This window comes from Hemicordylus capensis, chromosome 9 (assembly GCF_027244095.1).
Source record: "Hemicordylus capensis ecotype Gifberg chromosome 9, rHemCap1.1.pri, whole genome shotgun sequence".
NCBI lineage: Eukaryota > Metazoa > Chordata > Lepidosauria > Squamata > Cordylidae > Hemicordylus > Hemicordylus capensis.
Genome location: NC_069665.1, coordinates 2,793,537 through 2,820,672, shown reverse-complemented (window position 1 = coordinate 2,820,672; position 27,136 = coordinate 2,793,537). Strand labels below are relative to the sequence as shown.

The following is a 27,136-nucleotide window of genomic DNA, read 5'->3' as shown; positions in this document are numbered from 1 at the left end:
CTTCTAAGAGAACAGGGCTCTAAACGAAGTCTTTCCCTAAAGAGGAAGTCCGGCTCCATGGGAGTATACGGGAGTGAATCCCACTGATCACAGCAAGGCTTGTTTCAGAGTAAAAATGCACAGGACTAATCAAGATTGAAACAGGGTGGAGGAGGAAACAGGATGGAGGGGAATTGGTCTTGTGGTAGCAAGCATGAATTATCCTCTTTGCTAAGCAGGGTCCACCCTGGTTTGCATTTGAACAGGAGACTACATGTGTGAGCACTGAAAGATATTCCCCTGGGAGGATAATGGGGCTGCTCTGGGAAGAGCATCTGCCTGTTTGAATGCAGAAAGTCCCAAGTTCCCTTCCTGGCAGCATCTCCAAGAGAGGGCTGAGAGAGACTCCTGCCTGCAACCTGGGAGAAGCCGCTGCCAGTCTGTGTAGACAGTACTGAGCTAGATGGACCAAGGGTCTGACTCAGTATATGGCAGCTCCCTATGCCAGTGTGTACATATTATTGAATCTGCTCTTCTTTAACATGTATAAACTGGCTGCTCCTGCTCGATGCAGAGTCATGAGATTATCTCTTCTGTCGGACCCACCACGAATGGAAAGATCTGCCTGTGTCATTCCGTTTCACTGCACTCTTCACAGAGCGTCGTTAAGGCAAACTCTTAACACGGCTGCCTCCTGCTATCTCTCGAGTTACAGAACTGGAAGTCCGAGCACAGGAATGTAATGTGCATTCATTGCTGCCCAAAGCTATTGACTCCTTGGGGTTGTCTTCACAGCAATATCTGGCCACACTGTTTTGGCTTAGAGCTGTATTAAACACACGAACGCCTAGACAAAGAACCCAGCACACCTTTTGATGAGAGCTGGTAGAGCAGAGGGGCTGAGAGACCGATGCACAAAATAGGGAGCCTCCAGTTCACATCCCAGCTCCGGCAGAAATTCAGGAAATGGCCTTAGGCTCCCTCAGCCGCCTCTGCGGTGGGGGATGGTGGAAGTTGTAGTGAAACAACTGGGGACCCAACTTTAAGAACTCCTGGATAAATGGAACATGTTAAGTATTACTATTACTACTACCATCTTGAAACTTCCCTCTTTGAGAGGAGAGCTGGTGGCAGGGAGCGTGAATGGTCCTTTTTGCTGAGCAGGGCCTGCCTTGGTTTGCATTTGGATGGAGGAGAGCTGGGCTTGTGGTAGCAAGCATGACCTGTCCCCTGTGAGAAGCCGGGTCTGCCCAGGTTTGCATTTACATGAGAGACTACATGTGTGACCCTTGGTCTATCTAGCTCAGTATTGTCTTCACAGACTGGCAGCGGCTTCTCCAAAGTTGCAGGCAGGAATCTCTCTCAGCCCTATCTTGGAGATGCTGCCAGGGAGGGAACTTGGAACCTTCTGCTCTTCCCAGAGTGGCTCCATCCCCTGAGGGGAATCTCTTCCAGTGCTCACACATGCAGTCTCCCATCCATAAGCAACCAAGGCGGACCCTGCTATGGATGCGGACCATCCATAAGCAACCAAGGGGACAAGTCATGCTTGCTGCCACAAGACCAGCTCTCTTCCCTTGCCTCTGAGGCTGGAGCTGGCCCACAGCTACCAGACTAGTAGCCATTGATAGACCTGTCCACCATGGATCTGTCTAAGCCCCTTTTAAAGCTGCCCAAGTTGGTGGCAGTCACCACATCCCATGGCAGAGAATTCCATAGATTAATTATGCACTGTGTGGAAAAGTGCTTCCTTCCAGTAACAGTGCGGACGGGGTGGTAATTTGAGGGTTAGAATATTGGTGAGCACCCTTGGATATGTAAAAGGGTGATTGGCTAATCGCTCCTTTGTGGCCTGTGCGGCACGGGGATAATGATTGCCATGAAACCTGCTTCAGGACTTCTCCAACCTTTGGGCTGCGCGGTCCGGGGTGGAAGAATGCCTAGAAGTATCCAGATCCTCTCTTACAGAAGGGGGGGTTGGCTTTGAAGGAATTGAGTGGGGCGTACCTGCCCATTCCCGAGCCAGGGTGTGTCGCCCAGTAGGGTGATGGGTAGGACTTCAGAGTTCTGACCTGCTTCTATTGGCCCGCACTGTTCTCTAAGGGTGATTAATCACCTGGTCTTCCAGTCTGCCATGCCTGTGTAATAGTTAATAAAGTTGTGGCCCTTTTCATCCATATTAAGTCTACGTGTCTTCTTGAGCTGGGGTCTGGGGACAATGTTTAATTCTTGTTTTAAAATGTTTTTAAATTGTTAATTGTTGTGTTATTGTTTTTAATTTGTTTTAGCTTTTCATTGTTTTGCAAGTTTGTTTTAATTGTAAACCGCCCTGAGCCATTTTTGGAAGGGCGGTATATAAATCAATCAATCAATCAATCAATCAAATAAATAAATAAATTTCTTGGTCCTAAACCTCCTGGCCATCCATTTTATTTTCACTGAATTTCACTGGCAATCAGCTTTCGGGCCCTTGGGTCAGGAGAGACCAGCCTGGGTGCACAGAATTACGTTTGGGCTGGCAGGCTAGCAACCTCTTGGGGCCTCTTTGCTTGTGCCAGTAAGCACAGTGGGATTCTCTGCTCTTCCTCCCTTCGTGACAGCGGGCATACAATCAGCTCACCCAAGTGTGCTTCTGTTCTTGAACAAACTGCATTCGCAACGCCACTCGGTTTCAAAAATGGGGCTTTCCACATGGCACGTTATTCAAAGAAAGCAAAGCCCCACACCTCCTCGAGCTCACAGAACGACTTTCACAGCTCTCTGGGCCCTGGCCCTGATATTGGGAGCTCGCTTCTCTGGAGAAGCACTCACGGCTCCCTTTAGCTCTGCAGTGGGAAGAAACCCGGAGCCCTGCCCTCTCGTTGGCAATTAAGTTCCCCCAGCCAGACTCTGCTGACGCAAGCATGCCCCATCTTTTCTCTACAACAGGTTAGCCATCAAGCCGGCCAGACTGAGTGATGGCAGCAAGCTATTTGCACATTCTCCATTCAGTCAAGCCGGAGGCTGCAGGAACGTGGACACTTACTGTAGGACACCAAACAAACAACAGATTCACACAGCCCAGATTTTACCATATCATGGTAAAAAGAAAGAGCAGCAATCTGGGGGCCCCCACCATCCCGAAAGTCTGCACACTTCCATAAACAGAGGCTCGGCTAGAGTCGCAAAGGGAAAGACCCACAGAGGCTTGTATGCGACAAATAAGCGGAATAAGCCTGCTTGCTGGAAGAACAAGACTGCGATATAGGAAGGCTAAATGCAACAGCCATCAAGGCAGACGAGCTGAGCCCCCCCTGGGGAAAGGATGCAGCCAGCCAATAGGGCAGCGGGGGGGGAGGAGCTTCCTATCCTCCTTGGGGAGCTGGGCACACTCCTGATCTCTTAACTGTGGATTAGATAAAAACAAGGTTGGAGGCGGGGAGCGTGATAACCAGGCCGGACCCAGCAGGATAGGACCAGGGCAGCCTGGCCAGAGGCCCCCGCCCCCAGCTTCTGAATGATGTGGGTGGGGAAACTGTCCGACGCAGCTGCGGCTAGGCAGACCATCTGGATCAGGGATTCTCAACAGTTGGGTCCTCAGATGTTCTTGGGCTCCAACTCCCATAATCCCCAGCCCGAGTGGCCTTTGGTTGGGAATGGTGGGAGCTGAAGTCCAAACTAGAGCCCGCGCAGTGTAGTGGCTATAGTGCTGCACAAGCAATGGGGAGACCCAAGTTCAAATCCCTGTTCAGCCGCGAAGCTCTCCGGGTGACTCTGGGCCAGTCACGCGCCTCTCAGCCTAACCTACCTCACAGGGTTGTTGTGAGGATAGACACAACCCTGTACACCACAATGGGCTCCTTGGAGGAAGAGTGGGATATCAATGCAAATAAATATATACATACAGTAAACTGGGTCTGAAGTTGTGCATACCCTTGCGCATGTGCAGCCAATGGTGTCCTTCCTGCTGGGGAAATTCTTCCTCAGAAACCTTTGCACAACAGCACAACTTGTTATAGGAGGAGAGCTGGTCTTGTGGGAGCAAGCATGAATTGTCCCCTTTGCTAAGAAGGGTCAGCCCTGGTGTGCATTTGAATGGGAGACTCCATGTGTGAGCACTGTAAGATACTCCCCTCAGGGGAGGGAGCTGCTCTGAGAAGAGCACCTGCCTGCTTGCATGCGGAAGGCTCCAAGTTCCCTCCCTGGCAGCATCTCCAAGACAGGGCTGAGAGAGACTCCTGCCTGCAACCTTGGAGGAGCCGCTGCCAGACTATGTAGATAATCCTGAGCTAGATGGACCAAGGGTCTGACTCCGCAGAAGGCAGCTTCCTATGTTGCTAACTCTGAGCATCCCCGCGACTCCACCCAGCTATGAAACCTTTTTGTGGGTGCAAGTGTAGTCTTAATCTAAGTGTTGCCCACTATGTATCGTTCCACTCAGTCCTCACAAAACTGGGCTAACAGCATCTCCATTTTTAATTAGAGGGGTTTTATTTTCCAGCAGTATTCACCTTGTTTCCTGATTTTTAATTCTTTCAGTACCACCGCTGCATAAAACTTTAGGGCTTGGGTTCTGCTGGGCATGCTTCTGCTAATGTCAAACTCCACTGACATTCAAGTGTAATTAAAGAGAAAATCCATAAATTTGCCGACGGAACGCATTTGAATTAATGCTTTAAAAATGAATTCCAAAAGGAGGTAATAATAGCCTGACATTTATATAACATTACCCAATCTGCCAGACTTTCAGTGAATACTCCTTTGGGTCGTTCGCCGCAATAGTGTTAATTATAATGAATGTATTTGTACCTACACAATTGCTAACATCAACGGGTTTTACAGCAAATTAACAAGAAGTACTTTGCTGGCATTCTGTTTTCTTTCGTGCAATTCGGCCACGGAGACTGTCTGTCGCTGCCAGGGGAGGGGTGTCTATCGTGCATTTGCTTTGCAGGCAGAAGGTGCCAAATTCAGACCCTGGAACCTCCACCTAAAAGGGGCCTCAGCTAGCAAGGCTGGGAAAGAGACATCTTGGAAAGCAGCAGCAAGCCCCGAGGAAGACGGACCCATGACCTGAGTCCGCAGAAGGCAGCTTCAGAGCTTCTCGAACCTTTGATATTTCTGAGCTGCCCTCAGAAGCGAGAAACACACTCTTTAAGAACACCCCCGCCACCGCCCAGGCCTAGGCAAAGAAAGCAGAACTAGATGGGTCACAGTCCTGGCAGGGCACTTTTCTGGGCTACTTTTAGACAAACAAATCAATCAAGTAGGGGAGAAAGGTCATGAGCCCAGGACACGCTTTGAAGCCCCCTGGCAAATGGAGGCAAAAGGGAAAGGAAAAGCTTGCCTTGTCTAGCAAGGATGACCCACAGGCCACTGAAATAATTTGGGGGAAAGACTCCCCGAGAAGCAAAGCCCCTGTGGCCCTGAACCCAACCACCGCTTTGTAAAGTGCTTCCATACTTAGAAAGCACTCTGAGACCTTGGCACCAAAACTGGGAGGAGGAGGAGAGCTGGTCTTGTGGCAGCAAGCATGAATTATCCCCTTTGCTGAGCAGGGTCTGCCCTGGTTTGCATCTGAATGGCAGACTACATGCATGAGTACTGTAAGATATTCCCCTTAGGGGATGGGGCTGCTCTGGGAAGGGCATCTGCATGCTCCCATGCAGAAGGTTCCAAATTCCCTCCCTGGCAGCATCTCCAGATAGGGCTGAGAGAGTCTCCTGCCTGCAACCTTGGAAAAGCTGCTGCCAGTCTGTGAAGACAATACGGAGCTAGATGGACCAAGGGTCTGACTCAGTAGATGGCAGCTTCCTATGTTCTTAATCCAGGGGTTCTCAAGCTTGGGTCCCCAAATGTTGTGGGACTACAACTCCCATCATGCCCTTTGGCCGCTGTGGCAGGGGATGATGGGAGGTAACATGCCTGGGGAGCAAGAACTTGCCGGTTCGAATCCCCACTGGTATGTCCCCCAGACTATGGGAAACACCTATATTGGGCAGCAGCGATATAGGAAGATGCTGAAAGGCATCATCTCATACTGCATGGGAGGAGGCCATGGTCAACCCCTCCTGTATTCTACCAAAGACAACCCCAGGGCTCTGTGGGTGCCAGGAGTCAACACCAACTCAAGGGCCCACTTTCCCTTTATGTAGACCCCGAGGCTGTTGTGAAGAGGAAAACGGCTGATTTGGGGAGCCATAGCAGCTTGTGTTTGTCTTAGAGACAGAGAGTGCATCACATCATGTAGGAGTCTAAATACCTCAAAGCCCATTTCCAACCCTGTGTCACACTGCCGTGTGACCAAGAGTCAGCCAATGGTGTGGGATTATGCAAATGAGCCCCACAGGCGGGAGGTGGCTCAGTCCTAGGTCGTTCCCCGCGGCGTTCTAGGGGCGAGAGAGAGAGCCGGGGCAGAGTTGAGGGGGCAGCAAATCTTCATTCTGACCCCCGACGCTGGAGGTTGCCAGGGACAGATGCAGCTGCCATCCCAAGGGTGCACTCCCTTGACTCGACTCAGGCCTGGGTCTGAAGGGAAGCCTGTCTTAGTCGGATCAGCGGGATGGGAGACCACCTAGGAACCCTGCAGACGCTGTCACCGGCTCCATCAGGGAATAAAGGCGGGGGAGAGTAAATCCGATATCCCCCTTGTGTGTGCTGTTCATCTAAGTGGGGCAGAGAGGAGCCTTGTCCATGGGGAAATTACTGCAGTGGGATCTCCCCATCGCCCCTACCCAGTTTGGCCTCCACCAAGAGGGACATCTATCAGACACTTCTGTGTCCCCAGCCCAGGACCCCTGCAATATTCGAGCCTTGACCATCAGGGGAGTGCAGCTGGTCTTGCAGTAGCATACATGAATTGCCCCCTTTGTTAAGCAGGGTCTGCCCTGATTTGCATTTGGATGGGTGACCACATGCGTGAGCCCTGTAAGATACTCCCCTTAGGGGATGGGGCTGCAGCTCAACAGTGGAGCATCTGCTTGCATTTAGAAGTTTTCCAGTTCCATCCCTGGCGGCAGCATCTCCAGGTCGGGCTGGGAGAGACTCCTGCCTGGAACCTTGGAGAGCCGCTGCCAGTCAGCGTTGACAATTCCAAGGTAGATGGAGCCAAGGTCTGACTCCATATAAGGCAGCTTCCTAGGTTCCTTATGACAGGGACATTACTAGCTAGACCATACAGATCCCAAGGCACACTGGATGCCACTTGGAAGTAAAACAGACACATGGTTTGGTCCAAGGCTTGGAAAAACCCGGGTGAACAGGCAACCTACCATTCAGCAATCTCTGGGTGAAGAATTGTGTTGTTGACGGTAAATCTATGAAAAGAGAGAGAAAGAGAAACAACCAAGATTAACTCTATAAATTGCCCAGATTAGATTTCTTTCCAACCAGCAAGTAGCGCAGACCCTCACCAAATATGTGCAGCACCTGAAGAGAACACACACGTTGCAATGAAAAACCAACCGAGTAACTCTTTGCATTTATAGTGTTTAACACACAACGATACCACAACACAAGTGAGGACCTGCAAAACATTAAAAAAAAAAACTTGTGGTGGGTGGGAGCAGCAGCAACCTTTGGGGAGGATGGGAGCTGTAGTCCAACATCTGGGGAGACATATCTGGGGACCCTGGCTCTAGGGCAGGCCTGATCAACTTCGGCCCTCCTGCAGATGTTGGCCTACAACTCCCATAATCCCTGGCTATTGGCTGCTGTAGCTGGGAATTATGGGAGTTGTCATCCAAAAACAGCTGGGGGGTGCACAAAGTTGGGCAGGTCTGTTCTAGGAGATGTGGCAATTCAGCAGGATTTGTGGTGCCTTCCATATCCGAGGCTCTCTTCTACCAACAAGAGCTGAAGAAATGGGACCAGGGGTCATCCCATGAAATTGATTGCCGGGAAATGTAGGACCCACAAACAGAAGTATTTCTTCCCGCAACTCATAATCAACTTGTGGAATTCTCTGCCACAAGATGTGGTGACAGCCAACAACCTGGATGGCTTTAAGAGGGGTTTGGATAAATCCAGGGAGGACAGGTCTATCAATGGCTACTAGTCGGAGGGCTAGAGGCCACCTCCATCCTCAGAGGCAAGATGCCTCTGAGTACCAGTTGCAGAGGAGTAACAGCAGGAGAGAGGGCATGGTCCTTTCAACTCCTGCCTGTGGGCTTCTCAGAGGCATCTGGTGGGCCACTGTGTGAAACAGGATGCTGGACTAGATGGGCCTCCTTGGGCCTGATCCAGCAGGGCTGTTCTTATGTTCTTATGAATCAAATGCCTAAGAGAGACCAAAGTACACTTTAGGTGCCAGCCACAAAGGCCTGAAGGGATATTTCAAATTCTTAGGAACTAGGATCCAATTTCGATGCACCCAGCAACAATGCAAACAAGATTTTTCCAGCCTGGGTACCTTCAGCATTGCTGTAAGGGGTTCGGTATTGTGCCATGTTCAACGTGACACCTGTACAATGTGAGAAATGAAGTCAGCATCACACAATGCAGGCTCTCTACAGAGCTCAGGTGGCCACGAGGCGAAAAAGAGAAAGGGAGAAGCTAATGAGATTTGTCTCCTTTCAACATAAATGAATGTTTTCCAGTAGCAAGGTTTTAAAACCATTATCTCCGCAAAAAGATCCGCTTTAGCACAAAAGCCGAGAGGAGGATGCAGAAGCTGGTTAAGCATAAAGGCTCTCTCTGGTAGAGAGCTCATTGATGAGCAAAATGGCACGCTGAGTCTATGAAGCAGAGAGAACAAAAGGTGTGGTCCTGTCTCCAACTCAAAGTGTCCCACCAGGATCTTAACGAGCAACGAAGGAGATACAGGCAATACAGGCAAGTGAGTTTCGCACAGAATAGCAGGAGATAATTCCGGCATGAAGATCAATATGGAGAATTGAAAATTTAAATAGTTCACGAAGAGATCAACCCAATGGGGAGCCAGAACAACTGAAAACACCAACAACCTCGCAGCCAGCAGGCTCTCTTGCTCAAGGAAACAATCTGGTAGTGCTCAAATGACAAGGCAGGAAGGAGAAAACGCTCACACCACACTGAGAAAAGATAAGCCTCATTTTACTACCTCTCCTGAGAAACTATGATCATCATTCCAAATTCAGGATAGTCACAAGACAGATAAAGGCATTTTTCCAAGGAGTACTGGCCAGAGTGGATTCACTTCACCACTTTCACTTAGGTACAGGGCTACAGCTTAAGGGTAGAGCATCTGCTTCCACGCAGAATGTCCGAAGTTCATTCCCTGGCAGCATCTTCAGGTGGGGCTCGGAAAGACTCCTGCTGAAATCTCAGAGATCCACTGCCAGTCAGTGTAGAGTCCAGGCCTGCTCAACTTAGGCCCTCCAGCTGTTTTTGGACTACAACTCCCATAATCCCCAGCCACAGTGGCTAACAGCCAAGGATTATGGGAATTGTAGGCCAACATCTGCAGAAGGGCCAAAGCTGAGCAGCCCTGGTGCAGACAATACTGAGCTAGATGGACCAAGGGTCTAAGTAGAAGGCAGCTTCTTATGTTCCTCCCTGCAAACGGCCATGGAGCTGGTCCTGTGGTAGCAAGCATGACTTGTCCCCTTAGCTAAGCAGGGTCTGCCCTGGTTGCATATGAATGGGAGACTAGAAGTGTGAGCACTGTAAGAGATTCCCTTTAGGGGATGGAGCCGCTCTGGGAAGAGCATCTAGGCTCCAAGTTCCCTCCCTGGCAGCATCTCCAAGATAGGGCTGAGAGAGATTCCTGCCTGCAGCCTTGGAGAAGCTGCTGCCAGTCTGAGTAGACAACACTGACCTAAGGGGACCAAGGGTCGGACTCAGTAGGAGGCAGCTTCCTCTGTTCTTCTGCAGCTTCTTATGTTCTCATACTGGGGGTGGGGTGGGGCCATAGATTAGTGGCAGAGCATCTGCTTGGAACGCAGAAAGTTCCAGGACCAATTCCTGGCAGCCTCTCCAGGTAGGGTTGGGAGAGGCTCCTGCTTGCAACCTTGGAGAGCTGCTGCCAGTCAGCATAGACAATCTTGAGCAAGATGGACCAAGGGTCTGACTCGGTAGAAGGCAGCTCCCTGTGCTCCCTGGGGAATACCTTTTGCATTGGCAAGGAGGCACCAGTGACTCTTTACCAACAGGAACCAGCATGCTGTCAGTCTCTGGACCACCACTGAAGAGAAAGGCGGTCTGCGTGCTACCAGAGGGAGTGGAACAGCCTATGGACCAGTGGCTTGCCCGCCATCTTTTGGCAGCTCAGACAATATATTATTATTCACAGACATGCCAAGGCCCAAAGAACCGTAACACAAGTAGAAGACATAGATAGAAGTGAACGGCAGGGAATAGGGATGTGCACGGAACTGTGGCAGGGGGTCTCCCTTTAAGAGCGGGGGGAGGGTGCACATACCCCTCCTGCTGCTTTCCCCCCACCGGCGTCCGTGTTTATTAATGCCCATCGGGGCGGCAGCGTGCCTCTTCCGGATATGACCAGAAGTCGCTGACTCGCCTGCGCATGCGTGGTTGACGCACAGGCTCATCGGCAACTTCCAGTCATATCCGGAAGATGAGGGCAACGGGACGGCAGCGAGGCACATTGCTGCCCCGATGGGCATTAATAAACATGGACGCCAGTGCGGGGAAAGCGGTGAGAGGGGTAAGTGCACCCTCCCCCCACTCTTAAAGGGAGACCCCCGCCAGTTCTCCAAACTGGTTCCATGCACATCCCTACCAGGCAAGGCCCACGGAAATGCAGTAGTCCCTTTCAAATGGTCATAGAATGCACTGAATTTCCAAAAGGCCAACGGCTAATGCCCTTCTCCAAGGGATATTGGGCTCTGTGTGCCGAATGGTGGAAACAAGGTGCACAGACATTCCTTGGTGGTAGAGAGGCGTGAACATGCATCACTCATGGCCAGAGATGGAGGGAGTATTTGGGGGGAAGAGGGAGATCATTTTCATCCCTCCAGTATTCATCCCCTGCAGGGTTAGGGCAGTGCATTTTAATCGTATATGCACAGTCATGGGAATGAATGAAAGGCCAGAGAGGACTAGTGATCCAGAAGGCATTCAAAGGCCGGTGTGTGTGTGTGTGTGTGTGTGTGTGTGTGTGTGTGTGTGTGTGTGTGTGTATAGAAGTAGAGCAACATAATTGGCACACCCAAGAGGCAGCTTTGACAAAGAAGAAAGTGACAGCCTGGCAGCAGAGGACAAGATTCAGCTGCTCTGAGAACTGGAACACTGTGTAGATAAAAGGTGACAAGCCCTAGAAAAGAATAAAAGGAACAAGAAGTCCTTGTCAGCTGAATTTGGAAGATCTGCAGAGACTAACACGGAACCCCCCACACCTTCCACAGCGGCCCAAGAGGAGAGGTGAAGGGCACCACTGATCAGCCCTGCAAGGCTGGCCTCTTAAAAAAAAGGGGGGGGGACGGACAGCCAAGAACACAGCCTGTTTCAGTCGGGCAGGCAGCTACAGGTCATGGGTTGCCCAAAACCTACTCAACAGCCTGCAAAGGTTCCATCAGCAATCCTCAATAATTGACTGAATCCATCACCTCACACTTGAAAAAAGCAAATTCTGGGAGAATTCTAAAAAATCATCTGGCGGGGGGGGGGATGTAAAGGAAACTTTTTTGAGGGATAGAGCCATAACTCAATGGCAGAGCATCTGCATTGCGTGAAGAAGGTCCCAGGTTCACTCCTGGACAGCATTTCCAGGGAGGGGTGGGAGAGAGTCCTGCCCGACATCTTGGACAGCTGCTTCCAGGCAGTGTTGACAGGACTGAGTGAGCTGGACCAAAAGTCTGACTTGGTAGAAGGCAGCTTCCTATGTTTCTTCCTAAGTTACATGTTTCCAAAAAATGGAAAGCAGCTATTTTTTAACCTGCTCTCCATAACACTGGGATATAAAGTAAAGTGTGCCATCAAGTCGATTTCGACTCCTGGTGCCCACAGAGCCCTGTGGTTGTCTTTGGTAGAATACAGGAGGGGTTGACCATTGCCTCCTCCCATGCAGTGTGAGATGATGCCTATCAGCATCTTCCTATATCGCTGCTGCCCAATATAGTACCAGCGGGGATTCGAACCGGCAACCTTCTGCTTGCTAGTCCAGCGATACCGACTGATATTTCTAGGCTACTTTCAGTAAAAAGGTAGGTGGTGGCATAGCCCTCACTTTCCACCAGAAGTGCCAGGAAATACTTTAAATAAAGAATGGACAGAGAAAAAAAAAACTTTTTAAAAAACAGAACAAAAAGAACTTTTTTTAAGAGTTAGATTCATTATAACAACTACACATAGTGAATCCATCTGTGTTCAAATTTTCTAGGTCCACATCAGTGTACAATTGTTTTGCACTGCAGGAAAGTGAAACAGATTTCTTGCAGCTGCAGAGAGCCAGCAGACTTTTAAAAAGAAAATCAAAGCCTTTTCCCTTGTAGCTTAATTAGCTGCAAGACCTCAATGTCAGCTTCGTCCAACGCAGTCAAAAGCCGGTAGAGAGACGGCGAGATAAAGGAGAGGGGGCAGCGGAAGAAGAGATGAGGGACATGCACCCTGGCATGCACAGAACAGCCAGCCTCTCTGTTCCACAGCAGTGGGTGTGCTTTTGCTGACAGGAGGCACAACCGTCACGAGGCAGCCAGGAAACCATTTTATGCCCTGCAGCCACGCAGCAAAGAGCACCGGCATCTAAACCATTGGCAGCCTCTTTCCAAAAAGCTCTAGAGAAAAAGCCACACTATGAAAGACTATATGCAGGGGAAACATTAAGACAGAGATTGCCCTCCTCCTAAGAAGCCTACGTTAGCAAAATGGAAGAGCAACAAAGCTAATCTAAGAACAGCCCTGCAGGATCAGGCCCAAGGAGGCCCACCTAGTCCAGCATCCTGTTTCACACAGTGGCCCACCGGATGCCTCTGGGGAGCCCACAGGCAAGAGATGAAGGGCATGCCCTCTCTCCTGCTGTCGCTCCTCTGCAACTGGCAGTGAGAGGCATCTTGCTGGAGGTGGCCTATAGGCACCAGACTAGTAGCCATTGATAGACCTCTTCTCCGTGAATTCGTCTAAGCCATCCAGGCTTAGAATTTGTTAAAGCCATCCAGGCTAGTGGCCATCACCGCATCCTATGGCAGAGAATTCCATAGACTAATTATGCACTGTGTGAACTTCCTTGTCCTAAATTTCTTGGCAATCCGTTTCATGGGATGACTGTACGTACCAGTAAGTTCTTCTCTATGGGAACATGTGGTGTTTCGAGAGGCCTGAAAATAATACTGACCTAATTTAGTAGGCTCTTGTAAGGAGCCCTCAATTAATGTATGCGAAGCAATACAGAATTAACTCTGTTGATGTTCAGCAGATGTTCTGATTAAATTCAGTAAATATTTAAAAAATAAAAATAAATGTATTATCCAAGCACAGCTGCTCACAAATCATCCAGCGATGTCCCAATTGCCATCCGAGTCAGACAACCTTTTAACCAACATATTATTAAAAATGGTACATTTTAAAGGATATATAAGAATATGTACAATGCCAATGATGGTGTTCATGTTATATTTCAGACAGATATTTAACTAGCAACCTATTTGAAAAATCCACCCCGAGGGCAACTTACTGGCTGATTCCTTCAAACGAAGCTTCCCTGGTCACGCTTCCACTGTCAGTATTAACTCCTCTCTGGAAAGGGAAGAACACACAGTTAACTCAAGCGAAAAATAGTTGTTTCAAACTACAAAAAGGGAATCCCATTGTGCCATTTGTTCCGAATCTAGGGCAAAGTTCTGCAGGCACCTGGTGCAACAGCTGAAGCTCAACTGGCCCAAGACCAGTCCGTGGCAGGACAGGAGAACCCCACTTATGCCACCTTATGCCACCATGGAAGGAAGGGAGGGGATCCATGTAACCAATAAATAAAATATTCTTACAAGAATGCACATGGTACGAGCCGCTGTATAAAACATGGCGGTGGGTTGGATAAACATGGGGAAAGGCCCCTCATCTTACCATATACACATTTCAGCTCTGCAAAGCAAGGTCACAGATCCTGAATTTCATGAGCTTTGCACCCTTCTTTTATATTTTGTTTTATTTTATTCAAATCTATCTATATTTATACCACCTGATATACACCTCTCTAGGCAGAGTATAGATTTAAAGAACATAGCCAATATAAAAACAGTTGAAATTCCTGAGACAAATAAAACAAGCCTGCAGATAAAAACACATTAAATAATTTTGAATTTTGAATTAAAAACCTGAGAAAACAAATACGTCTTGAGGGTTTTCCTGAAAACAAACAGAGGAGGAGATGCTCTTATGTCAATACGGAGCATATTCCAAAGTCCTGGGGCAGCCACATGGAAGGCCTGGTCCCGAGTCTCCACCAAACAGGCCAGTGGCAACCCTAACCGGTCCTCTCCAGATGATCTTAATATGCGATAGGGTTCATGACAAAGAAGGCGCCCTCATAAGTACCCTAGACCCAAGTCATTAAGGGTTGGGTCCCTGTGTGTTATCTCTGTTGTGCTGGGCCCATGCATTTATATTTCCCATCCAAGGGAAATGGGCATCAGATCAAGCGGGCTCTGGTCCACAAAAGCTTTAGCTGCAACAAACACATTAGTCTTAATAGGTGCCACAGGACGCTTTATTCCCTTCCTCACAGTGGTAGCAGCAGCCAAGCCACTTGGGGGTGGAGGAATTGCTTGTGCCACAGACAATGGATGGGGGTAGAACACTCACCAACTGGGCCAACAATCAGTTCTCAGGGAGGGGACTCAACATGCAGGCCTAGATACCTGCACTAGATCCACCTTGGATCTTGGACCAGAATGCCCACACGGGGAGTCTGGGAAGCAGTGAGCCCTTTCCAGAGCTCTCCCTGTAACGTTCTATGGTCTAAGCCTATGTACTACCCGAAAACATAAGCCACTTACCAGAGTTAGAAGAAGGGAAGGGCTCTTTGAAGCCAAGACAGTGGCTACCTGAAAAGTGAAGCAGGCACCAACATGATCAATGATCAATGCTCCGCACAAGGGGATGGCTGCAAAAATGCATAGCTGTGTGTGCTCCTGGGTCCATGTCCGACAGACTCCGACACGCTTTCCCACCCACATGCCCTTTCTCACCCTTTCCACTTGCACATTACATCTCAGCCGACCATCACGGAGACCACACTATCTCCTCCCTTATTTATTTATTTGTTCAGTTTATATATCGCCTTTCATAAAACTCATCCCAAGGAGGTTTACAAATGTTAATACAAGAAAATTCCATAAAATCAATCAAGAACATTAAACACACACACACACAAACACCCCACAAACGCAGCAGCTATAAAAAGACAAAGACAGAGTGGGCAGCAGGCAGAGAGATTGGAAGCCACTAAGGGGGAAAATCCTAAACAAACAACAGAGTGTTCTCCAGATGCCTCTCCAGAATGCCTCTTCTTTCCTTCTCCAGAATGCCTCTTCAAAGACAGAGACTGACATTCTAATGCTGCACTTGTGCAAGGCTGCTAGGATAGCTAGTAGCACTACGCCTAGTGATTTGGTCTCACAAGGATGTCTGCTCTTGAGCAACAGCTGGGCAAATTGTTGCACCCGTCATATGTTTCACAAGGAACTCTAGTACAAGAGTACAATTCCAAGCATCCCTGTGTCTTCGTGTATCTAGGCAATCCTCATGCACCGGCGTAACTCAGCTAAGACTTCCTTAAGTTGGGCAATAGATTGATTTATGACCTGCCTTTCATTACAGAAATTCTCAAGGCTGGAAAAACATACACAGACACTCTAAAAATCAAAATACAATCCAATATAACAATAAAACCATCAAAGGGAACAGTAAGCAGAGACAGTGAACAGCAGCAGCAGCAAAAAAATAAAATCAATTGTGTGTTTTAGAGCTCCAATGCCTATCTAAATAGGCAGCTCGCTAAAGCTCATTTAAAGGAGCTGAGATCTGGAGGATCAGTCTCTGAGATGGAGGCTGTGGAATAGAAGCATCCTAGGACTTAAGGGCAGGTGAGTGTGTGCATTTTTGTGTTCTCTCTCTCTCTCTCTCTCTCTCTCTCTCTCTCTGTGTCACACACACACTTGCTTCAGCAGCTTGAGAATCTCGCTTTTAGAGACCAAAGAGGAGGGAAACAAAGAGAGCCCACAGGGATCACCAACCACCATGGACATGTGACACTTTCTCTGGCCCTACCAATGGCCTATGCCAGGGGTCCTCAAACTTGGATCCTCAGATGCTGGGCTATAACTCCCACAGAAGTCCTTTGGCCATTCTGGCTGGGAATGACATCATCATCTGGGGACAATGTTCCCTGCAACAGGAATCCCCAAATATTGACTACAATACCCGTAATCCCCAGCCAAAGGCCACTGCAGCTGGGAATGATGGGAGTCGGAGTCCAACATCATCTGGGAATCCCTGTTACAGGGAATGCCGCTAGGGAGCCAAGGCTGACTGATGGCTTTCCACAGCCTCAAGAAGCCAGTGCATCTTCCAGTTCACCACCCCAAAACAGTTTAAGTACAAAAACCCTATGAAGCATGGCATTTGCTGATGGCACTCTTGACAGAATTGTCAATATCTGCGATGCTATGCAACTGAGCAAGCATCCCTGCCCGGAATCGCTTGTCATCCACTCCTGCAGATAAGTCCTTAACTAGCACAGCTGCATTCGTCACATACAGCCAGATAACAAGAAACCACGATTCCAATCCAGATATGTCATGCAGCAACGCTTCCTTCACAGCTACAGCGGAGGGACTGAATAGATTAGCACAACACTATTTCGCAGGTGGATTCTTTGCAGGAACCAAATTTCACTTCCAATGCCAGCCAAAAGCGATTCTCCCCCCTCCCCCCCGCCCGCCCCGCTCCGCAAAAGAACAAGCCAAGGAGTTGAATTGAGCCAGTAGCCAAAAACTAGTCCAGATAGGCATTTGAACCATTTTGGGGCAGGCACTTGAATTTGAACCTAAAAGCTCTTGACTGATTTGAACTTGAGCCAAACCCCTGATCACAAAAAGGTGGTAGTTGGTCCAGAATCACCAATTCAGTAATCAGGGGCGCAAACTTGCAATGGTTATGAATAATGTTTTGTTTTCCTGCTTTTTCTCCCTTTGTATGCATTTTGCTTATAAACATAGATTTTTAAAAACAGAAGATACTACTTTTGCTCAAGTGAAGCAGATATCGGTGCATTCCTTTGCTCACAAACGAGAGAGTCTGATGATATTCTGCATGGAGCAGCTCTAAACCCATTCAAAGCCTAAGAAACAGTTGCTGAACCACTTTTTAGAGTCGACATTTGAGCCAGAATGGAACCAGTGAATTAGGAAATACAGATTAAACTAGACTGAAGCTAGATTTGTAAGGCTCCAACTCCCTGGAACAGACAGTTTGACTCTTGGAGGAGAGAAATGACTGATTGTGTGGAACAGAGGTTTCCAACTTTGGGTCCCCAGTTGAACTACAACTCCCATCTTCCCCCAAAACAAGACAAGGACTTCCACCTTTCTGCTTGCAGGCCACCACCACCCTGGACCCAGGTAGCCTTTCTGGATCAGGCACTTCCAACTTTGTAAAGGAGGCACCAGGTAGGTTCGTGGCCCAGAAACAGAACCAGCTGTGCCACTAATCCTGACTCTCCATTTCAAACAGCAACAAACACCAGACAGTTCACTGCAACCTCAAGAAAGGTAGGACAGGAGAACATCCATTCCCAGTTTTTCTCTCCTCAAATCTGGGGGGGTTAATGAATTACCTACCTTAAGCAGAAACACAAGAACTTGCCTTATCTTGGTCCATCTAGCTCAGGACTGTCTACACTGACTGGCAGCAGCTCTCCAAGGTTTCAGGCAGGAGTCTCTTCCAGCCCAACTTGGAGATGCTGCCAGGAATGAACACAGGAGACCCTCTGTATGCAAACAAGGGCTCTGCCTCACCCTCAAGTGACTGACTGAAACTCATTTGCAGTCTATTACCAAAGCTGGGACACTCACCTCATCTGTATAATGCACTTCGTTGACAGCATATTTCTGTTTGAAGTGTTCAGGGGGATGGATCCTTTAAAACATAATTAAAACACAAACATTTGGTATGCATCATTTTGCAAAAGGGATACTCCAACCCTTTTTTTATACCTCTATATCTACCTCTGTTTTTACAGCAAAGACCCAGTGCTTTAATTTTCAAGTCAGTTTCCATCAATATGAAAAATAAAAACAATAATAATGCACCATCATCAATTGTAGGTTACACGATCTAGCATACTGTACCTAGCGAACAAACAGCAATACTCTCCCATTTTTAAGCAGGTGTTCGCAAGATAGAAGCATCTTGTAATTCTTTCATAAGGCAGGAGAACCTCCACAAGGCAACCTTTTCCTTCAATTTTCAAGGGACAGCGTTTTTGTGAAAAGCTCCTCCATGTGAAACAAAGTTGCCATATTGCAAATTTTCAGAATTCACTAATGTGTGATCTTGCTTCACTGGGGTGTTTTCACAAGGCATTTTAGCATCAGAAGGGGGGAAATCACCTCCCAGAGATTCATCTTTGAAAGGGCACGCAAGACCCCACTTACAAGTTCAGAAATATCATGCCATTCAGCCCTCCTGGACAGAATTACTCCAGAATACAGATGGGAATCATACTTCAGTAAAATAAACAGCAAAAAACAAAATAAAATAAAGGCAACAAATGGCTATTGAATTTCACGAGAAGCAAGTGAAAGATTTAACAACCTTATATGCATTATACCCTTCTGAGGCATACAGACCCTTACCTACAGCTAAATATGAACTCAGTAAGTTATACTCTTTAGAAACTGAATTTTTGTTGGATTGTATTGAGCAAAGATATTGGGAAAGGGCAGGGCTGGGGGAGCCTAGCAAACCCTTGGCTTCTAGACTGAAGCAGATTAAACAGCATAATATTATCTCTTCTGTCTGCGATACTCAAGGCAATGTCTAAACAGTCCCTGGATTTATAAACCAGCAGTTTTTAAAAGTTTTATTCTAAGTTGTATAGTAGTGCTACATCCAATATTGATGTATACATAGATTGTTTCGTGCAAAAGGTGCATCTTTCACACCCAACACAAGATCCGATCAATCATCCAGCACCACCTCTTTCTCTACAGGAAATAATGACCACAATTAAATCCATGAAATCCATCAGGCCCCGGGGCCTGATGGATTTCCTGTGGAGCTTTACAGGAAGTATCTCAGTTTCCTGGCGGATATAATTTTATTGGAGGTCTATAATGAAGCTTGCCTTAGTAAATATTTCCCTCCTCCTTTCAGTGAGACTTTTATAACTGTTCTCCGTTAAGTCCAGGAAAGATCCTGGTTTATGTACTGGCTATAGACCTATTTCTTGGTTAAATGTTGACGCTAAGATATTGACAGCGACGCTGGTGTGTAGGGTGCTAACTGTGCACCCTGCTATTATTCATCCAGTTCAGTCAGGGTTTATATCTGGCCATCGAGGATCAGATAATATTAGAGTGTTGGCTGATGTACTAGCCTTATCCTCTGAGAAGCAAGACCTGGCGGCCATAATTTATTTAGACATGGGAAAGGCATTCAACATGGTCCATCTGGGGATATTGAAACATGTTTTGATTAAATTTGTTTTTCCTCCAAGTTTACTATGCTATATATAGCTCCTTACTCATCGGGCATCACCAATGGGCTATTGTCCCCTTCAATTAGTCCAGAATGGGGCACACGTCAGGGATATCCTCTAACTCCTCTTTTGTAGCTTCCTTTCCAGTAGGCTTATGAGAGCACCCAGTATCCCATGTGACCGTGTGCATGTATCCCCCTGTATCAACTTCGCAATGCCTGGCCCAATATGAACCAAATCGGGCACAGTTGTAGGGACACATGGGGACACCGCAACGGTGTAGTTTGTGATGATGTCATCCACCCAGATTCAAGGTGGCGGACATGTAAATGTTTGAGGTGCAATTGGACTAACTTGTGGACTGTCTAAACGATTTGAACCAAATTTGGTACAGTTGTAGTGAGTGACACACAGGGACACCTCAATGGTGTAGTTTGTTATGATGTCATCCATCATGATCCGTGGTGGCGGTCATGTGAACATTTGAGGCACAAGAGGTCTAACTTGTTGTAAACTGCCCAGAGACATAAGTTTTGGGCGGTATAAAATATGTTAAATAAATAAAATAAGTAAATAAATAATAACTTGTGGACCACCTAACTGATTTGAAGCAAATTTAGTCCAGTTGTAGGGATAGTGAAAGGAAAGTAGGCAGATTAGTTCTTACTAGAACAACTTGTTTCAATATGGTTAGAACCCTGGCTTGTGCTATTAGAGACTCCAATAATATAAAGGGTATTACACTATGCAGGATTGAGCAGAAGTTGGTTTTATATACAAATAACATTTTATGCTGTACTGATAAACCAGAGGTCTCAATTCCTAATCTTATTTTTTGAGTTCAAAAGTTTGGTAATTAATCAGGTTACTTCATAAATTGGGATAAATCAGAATTGATGCCTTTAGGTTCTATAGATATTGCTGATGAGTGTAGGGAATGGGGTTTTAGGTGGTATCTAGAGTCTCTTGTGTATTTAGGCACTGTAATCTCTAGGAGATTTCTCAATTAGTTAATCTAAACTTTAAAAAAATGTTCAAATGAAATATGACTTAGACAGGTGGGCTATGATTCCATTGAGTCTTTGGGGCAAAATAAATGTGATTAAGATGAATTTAACACTCATATATATTTTAAGAGGTCTTCCCATTATTGTACCTTCATCATATTTTAAGCAAGTCTATAAATTAATTAATGACTTCCTATGGCAAGGACACTGGCCCAGATTTTCACTTCATAAACTTCAACTATCCACTGAAGAAGGCAGGTTGAACTTTCTCCATTTTCAAGCTTATCATTTGGCATTTATTCTGTCTTCAGTCCTTGGGTGGAACAATGAATCTCAGGTTTTGGCCACGCCTTGGTCACAGCTCAAAAGTTATTATTTCCCCAAGGAAATCTTGGCAGGTGCTAAGTTCATTGTTTGTTCGTCGATCTATTTTATTAATGCCACAAGACATATATGGAGAATTTGAGGTTATAGATATGGTTTTAATCCTTTATTGCATGAAAAGCTTACATTGTGAGAGAATCCCTGTTTGAAGATTGCTCATAAATCTTTTTATTAGGCTAACTGGGCCTCCCACGTTGTCATTACATTAGATCAACTGATCTCTTCTGAAGCAGTTTTTAAATCTTTTGAAACTTTGAGAGCTGAGTTTGATTGATCTCTAAATGATAGCTGGCAGTTTATTCAGCCAAAACATTTATCACCACAGCTTTCTGTGTGATTGCAGCTTCAAAAAATCCATTCCTGTTATTAGACCTGGAACATTTATTGGATGCAGCTGTAAACTTGCTCTATTCAAAGCTTAAAGACATTGATAAGCTTGATACTGATAAGATTGATATCTGGGATCTTTGGAACAATGATCCTGAATACCCTATTTTATTAAACCAATAGCAGGTAGTTTTGAAGGCAGTGAAACATGCCTCTTTGGATCTCAAAATGAGGCTAATACAGCAGAAACCTTTATTCCGTGTTTATTGGACACCTCAGAGAAGGTTTAATGGCTGGTTACAGACTCCTGTATGTTGGAGGTGTAATTTGTATGAGGGTGTACTGTCCAGTTATTGTGCCATTTTGGCTTGTTTGTTAACAGGACTTTGCAGCAATCTAGAGCCAGCTTGGGTCATTTTGTCTTCAAGCCCACTCCTGACCTGGATTTTCAGCACTACCCTCCACCCAACAGTACCAGTGGATGCTGCTGGGGGTTATCTTGGCCCCCTCATACCCTGATTTCATGGGTGCAGCACTTAAATGCCAGACCTAGAGCCAGCTTGGAGACAAAATGTCTCCATGCTGGACTCCAGATCCAACCCCAACATATTGAAAAGGATATAAAGACCCAATTCCAATATTTTTTGTATTGGATCGGATCATAAATTTTTGCTGGTGCACAGGACTAGTAACTGTGATGGTTTCTCCACTCAGAGACTATTCAGTGACAGACAGACAGACACACACACACACGGAGCAAGCAAGCAAGCGCTGAACATATATTTCTAGTGTCCCATTTTGTATTCTTGCTCTCAGCATCATCCATTACTGCACACTGTTAATTATTCCTCTATTTAAAAATGTGGCCTCCCGCCCTTCCAAGACATTTGGTGCTCATAAAATCTCAGTTATACACTTAAACTTTAAAAAAAAAATAGTCTGCTCTAAAGACTGTAAATAGTTGTAAAGCGATAAAAGCATACTTATGGCTGTTGCCTGCATCCTCTGCAGCACTGCAAATCACCAATCCAAAATCCCCATTTACATCTTGCTGCAAAAGTTCAGAACTCAGCTCTGAGAGCAGCCCACAATTTTATTCATATCACCATAAACAAGCTTTATGCTCATATTTTCCAAACTTCCAATAGTAAAGGCGCACCATATTTTTTTCCCCAGGATCAAGACTGGGGGCATAATTCACTCTTACACCTGCCAAAAAAGAAAAGAAAAAAGGTCCTTTTAGGGTATATAAGACTAAGAATTCCTGAACCCCGATGGAAGGACTGAGGAGAAACAGAGAGAGGTCTTGCTAGCATACAGTTATTGGAAGGGCAGAGCCACCTACCAAATTGTGTTTTTAGTTTTGTTTGTTTTAAGGAGAGCTTGGAACAGGCCTGTTGAACTTAGGCTCCTCAGCTATTTTTGAACTACAACTCCCATAATCCACAGCGCCAGTGGCCAATCGAGTTTATGGGAACTGTAGGCCCAACATCTGCATGAGGGCCAAAGTTGAGCTGCCCTGGCTTGCAAAGTTCCTGAACAGGCTCCCGTGCATGGGTGATGCCCACCGGCTGCAATGACCACGAAGAAGAACCCAGAATTCCCCAACCTTGGTGGATTGAACTTCCTATTTTTCTGCAGTTCCAGGCTTGCCTCCATCCAGATTGGCAACATGCAGAGATTCACAAGGCAGCCCCTTCCTGATAAAAGGAGCAGTTATGCTGCCCCTCTGCCTGGGGAGCGACAAAGTGAACCAGCCGTGCCCGAAGCAGAGACAGGGCAGAATCACCCACCCGACTCAGTCATTCAGAGTTGGAATGAGGAGCCATCTCCATGGGTGGGGAGGAAGCTCGCAGGAGTCTGTGCCAAGAGCTTGCTTGCATCTTTCTCTCTCAGCAGACAGGAGTACTATTAACTTCTCTCAACTGTACTTCAATATCCTGGCTCAGTCTAGCTGCAGTTCCAGCCAGGACTGAATCCTGGCTACCCACAATGATTCCTGGCCTCAGGGCACATGTGCTCCCTTCTCCCCTTCACGCACAGGGGAAGCACCAGTTCTGCTTCCAATCCTGTCTCCATCTGTGGCCAGCCATGTGCCCCCAAGGGAAGCCCACAAGCAGGTCACGAAGAGGATGGCTACAAGGATTATGGTCCTCCCCATTTGCATCCTGTGCTTGGTATTCAGAGATGAATTGCCTCCTTTCGCTACTGCATCCAACAACTCTCAGTAGACCTTGCCTCCCAGGACTCCGTCTAGCATTTTTAAGAAAGGTATTTTAAAATGTTCATTCCCAGTCATTGATTGATTTTAACTGATTTATGATATTTGTGAACCGCCCTGAGCTATTCTGTAAGGGCGATATAAAAACCAACCAACAAAACAAACAAATAAATAAAGCCATCTTAATTTACCATTAAACATGCCCTGGCCATTAAAAATATTTCATTTTACTTTATTTCTGTACCACCTGACGTGTGCATCCCTAGTTGGTGTATGCAAGCTTAAACACAGGATAAAATGATAAACAATGATGATATAAAACCAATTACAATTAACTACAAGCCTGAGAAAACAGGTGAACATAAGAGCAAGGCACAACTTGGCCCATCCAGTCCAGCATCCTGTTTCCCACAGTGGCCCACCAGATGCCTCTGGGGAGCCCACAGGCAAGAGCTGAAGGCAGGCCCTCTCTCCTACGGTTGCTCCCCTGCAACTGGTTAGGGATGTGCACGGAACCGTGGCAGGGCGGTTCAGCCCGGGGGGGGGGAGTGTGTGTCTTTAAGGGGGGGTGGTAGTACTTAAACCCCCCCCCGCCGCTCTTCCCCCTCCGGCACTGGCTCCGCCACTGGCACACACGCGCCGCATACATCACGCTGTGTGCGCGCGCGCCAGCAGTGAAGACGAGTGCGCGCACCGCGAAGGCCGCATGCGCGCCACCAGCTCTTCCTGCTTTTAAGCTGGCAAGGACAACGATGCGGGCAAGGGCGGCAGGGAGGAACTCTGCCGCCCCAAGAACGTTTGGAAAAGCGCCAGCGCCGGAAGGGGAAGAGCGGCGGGGGGGGGGAGTACTACCACCACCCCTTAAAGATACACACTCCCCCCCCCCGGGCCGAACCAAACCCCCAGAATTCCGGACCGGTTCAGAGGCCTTGACAATGGCCTCCAAACTGAACCATGCACACCACTACAACTGGTATTGAGAGGCATCGTGTCTCTGAGGCTAGAGGTGGCCCGCAGCCACCAGACTAGTAGCCATTGACAGACCAGTCTTCCATGACTTTGCCTAAGCCCCTTTTAAAGCCATCCAAGCTAGTGGCCATCACCACATCCCATGACACAGAATTCCATAGATTATTTATATGCTGTGTGGAAAAGTACATCCCCTTGTCAGTCCTAAATTTCCCAACCGTCAGTTTCATGGGATGGCCCCTAATTCTTCTGCTGTGAGAGAATTATTTCTCTGTGTCCACTCTCTCAACTCCATGCTTAATTCTATACGCCTCTATCATGTCTCCCGGTATTCGCCTCTTTTCCAAACTAAAAAGCCTCAGATGTCTTAAGGGTCTGGCAGAGATGGAGAAACTCGGATTTTTACAGAGAATTAAACTCAATTTAACTCCTTTAGATCACCCTCGCAGATATGCCCTCAGGATACCCTGAGCATCCATAGAATGTTACAGCCGGAAGGGACCCTGGGGTCTTGTAGACCACCCCACCCCCTGCTGGAATCTGCTGCAGGATTCCTGACAGATGGCCATCCAGCCTGTGTTTCAACACCTCCAGCAAAGGCCAGAAGACTGCTCTCCCACATCCTCTGATAACCTGAACTCTGTGGTATATAGGAGAACCTCCAGCTTCAGAGGCAGTTAGCTGTCACAACAATGAGTCATGGCCTGTGCTCCTCCTCCATGCATCTTCTAATCCCCTGTTGAAGTCATGGCCATCAGCTCTTCAAGCAGCAAATTCTGTAAATTAAATGCCCAGTGTGAAGTACTGTCTTTGACACGCACTTCTAGCCAAGAAAACTTTTCATATTCCAACCTATGGAAGATCAGCCCTTCCACACATCACAGGTCAAGAGTCAGAAAGTGGCGTCATTCAGGCTCAGAAGGCATTTGTGTTTCTTTACAGGTTCCAGAAGCTGAATTAATAAGTAGTGAGAAAACCTGTTTCCGATTTCATTCCAACACACACAATCTAACTTTAATGAAGTTTTCAAACTTCGTTTCTGACATGATGAGTTGCGTTCTCTCACCACCACTAGCACCCACACACAAAGGCCAAGCATATAAACCTGAAGAGCAGGTGATTCTTTTAAGGTGACTCATTAGAAAAAAGTCGTGCAAATGTCATCATACTGCTCCACTATCAAGCAGACAGCTATGAAAGCTCCACGACACAACCTCGAATTCAGAAATGTTAAAGCAGAAAGGAATCCCATTCTCCATATTTGTTTGTTTCTTTATGCTAGCATCACCACCATCCTTTCCAGTTGTACATACAGTAGTTGCTGCAGGAATTATTACGGTGCATTTGACTAGCCAGTAGTTCTACCTGATATAAACTACCCTTAATTGGAAAAGAAAATCACTTTGGAGGCCAGCTGCTGATCTATGAGTGGAAGGGGTCAGCAGAGAGGCAGCAGCAGCAGCAATAGAAGCAGGAACAGAAGCAAAGTCGGGATTCATATGAAACCATTTAAGTAAGGCTCTGTCTCCAGGAAAGCCCGATTCTGCACCCCTTTCTAAAAGTGTGTGGACTGGGCAATTTGCATAGTTTCTCCTATGTCTGCAGCGTGTATTATGCTGTGGAGGCTGGTCTTGCATTTCTTTTTCAACATTGTTCTGCACAATTTATTCTGGCTTTGCTACTCTTGAGTTGGAGCAAGGAGTCATAAAGTGAACTGAATTCTGATCCGAGTCACTAGAAGTCTATTCCTTCTCTCTCTCTCTCTCTCTCTCTCTCTCTCTCTCACTCACTCACACACACACACACTCCAGAAATGCCCCGCACATGCTCAAGCACGTCTTCACAATCATAAGGACAAGAAGCACACCTTTTAAGAACAGAAGAAGAAGAAAGTAAGGATTTCCAGGAAACTAAAATTGTGCCAATTTCCACACTCGGTGCCTCTCAAACGTTGCTAGCACTGCAGCACAAAACACAGTCCTGAGTAGAGAGCATGGCAGAGATGATGTTGTTGTAAAAGCTTAATGCCCTAGATCAGGTGTTCCCAACCTGTGGCACTCCAGATGTTGCCAAACTACAACTCCCACAGTGCCACAGGTTGCGAACACCTGCCCTAGATGTTTGCAGTGGTTACCAAAACCACAGACCACACTATGACACAAGTTCCATGCACATGAACAGAAAAGGTGTGCCAAGCCGCTAAACACACACAACCCCGTTCCTACATGCCGATGCCTGCATTTATATGTTGGTAACTCACACAAAATAAGGCCTAGAAATCAACATGAGAAGAGCTCAGGAAAGGCATGGGCAACCTGTACATTAAGTCAGAGGTTCTCGAACGTAGGTCCCCAGATGTTGAGACTCTACAAGTTTAGTCTTTGCTCACCAGCCAGGCATTATCTGTGGTTGCCTCCAACCCCCTCTCTTCCCTCAGATCCTTTCCTGGTGCACAGGCAGAGGGCTTGGGAGAAAAGTGGGTCTTCTGCCCTTCCCAGGGAGAGGTGGAAACGGTAAGAAACAGGGTGAGCCCTCTCCAACTCCTCAGAAAGGATTCCTGCTGCTTCTTACCTTCTCAAAAATGGCAGTGGAAATTTGGGGAGGAGATCTGTGCGGTGCTGGGTGTCCTAATTG

At 47.1% G+C, this 27,136-nt stretch overlaps 1 protein-coding gene across 1 annotated transcript in view; it reads right to left on the bottom strand.

Annotated features, from left to right (window-relative positions):
- PEPD (peptidase D) overlaps positions 1-27,136 on the bottom strand; it is a 157,508-nt gene that overhangs the window by 100,080 nt on the left and 30,292 nt on the right. The window contains exons 4-7 of the mRNA XM_053271169.1: positions 17,967-18,030; positions 14,889-14,936; positions 13,568-13,629; positions 7,230-7,274 (exon numbers count right to left, since the gene is read on the bottom strand). Coding sequence (XP_053127144.1) covers positions 7,230-7,274; positions 13,568-13,629; positions 14,889-14,936; positions 17,967-18,030 — 219 coding nt within the window. The remainder of the gene's footprint in view (positions 1-7,229; positions 7,275-13,567; positions 13,630-14,888; positions 14,937-17,966; positions 18,031-27,136) is intronic.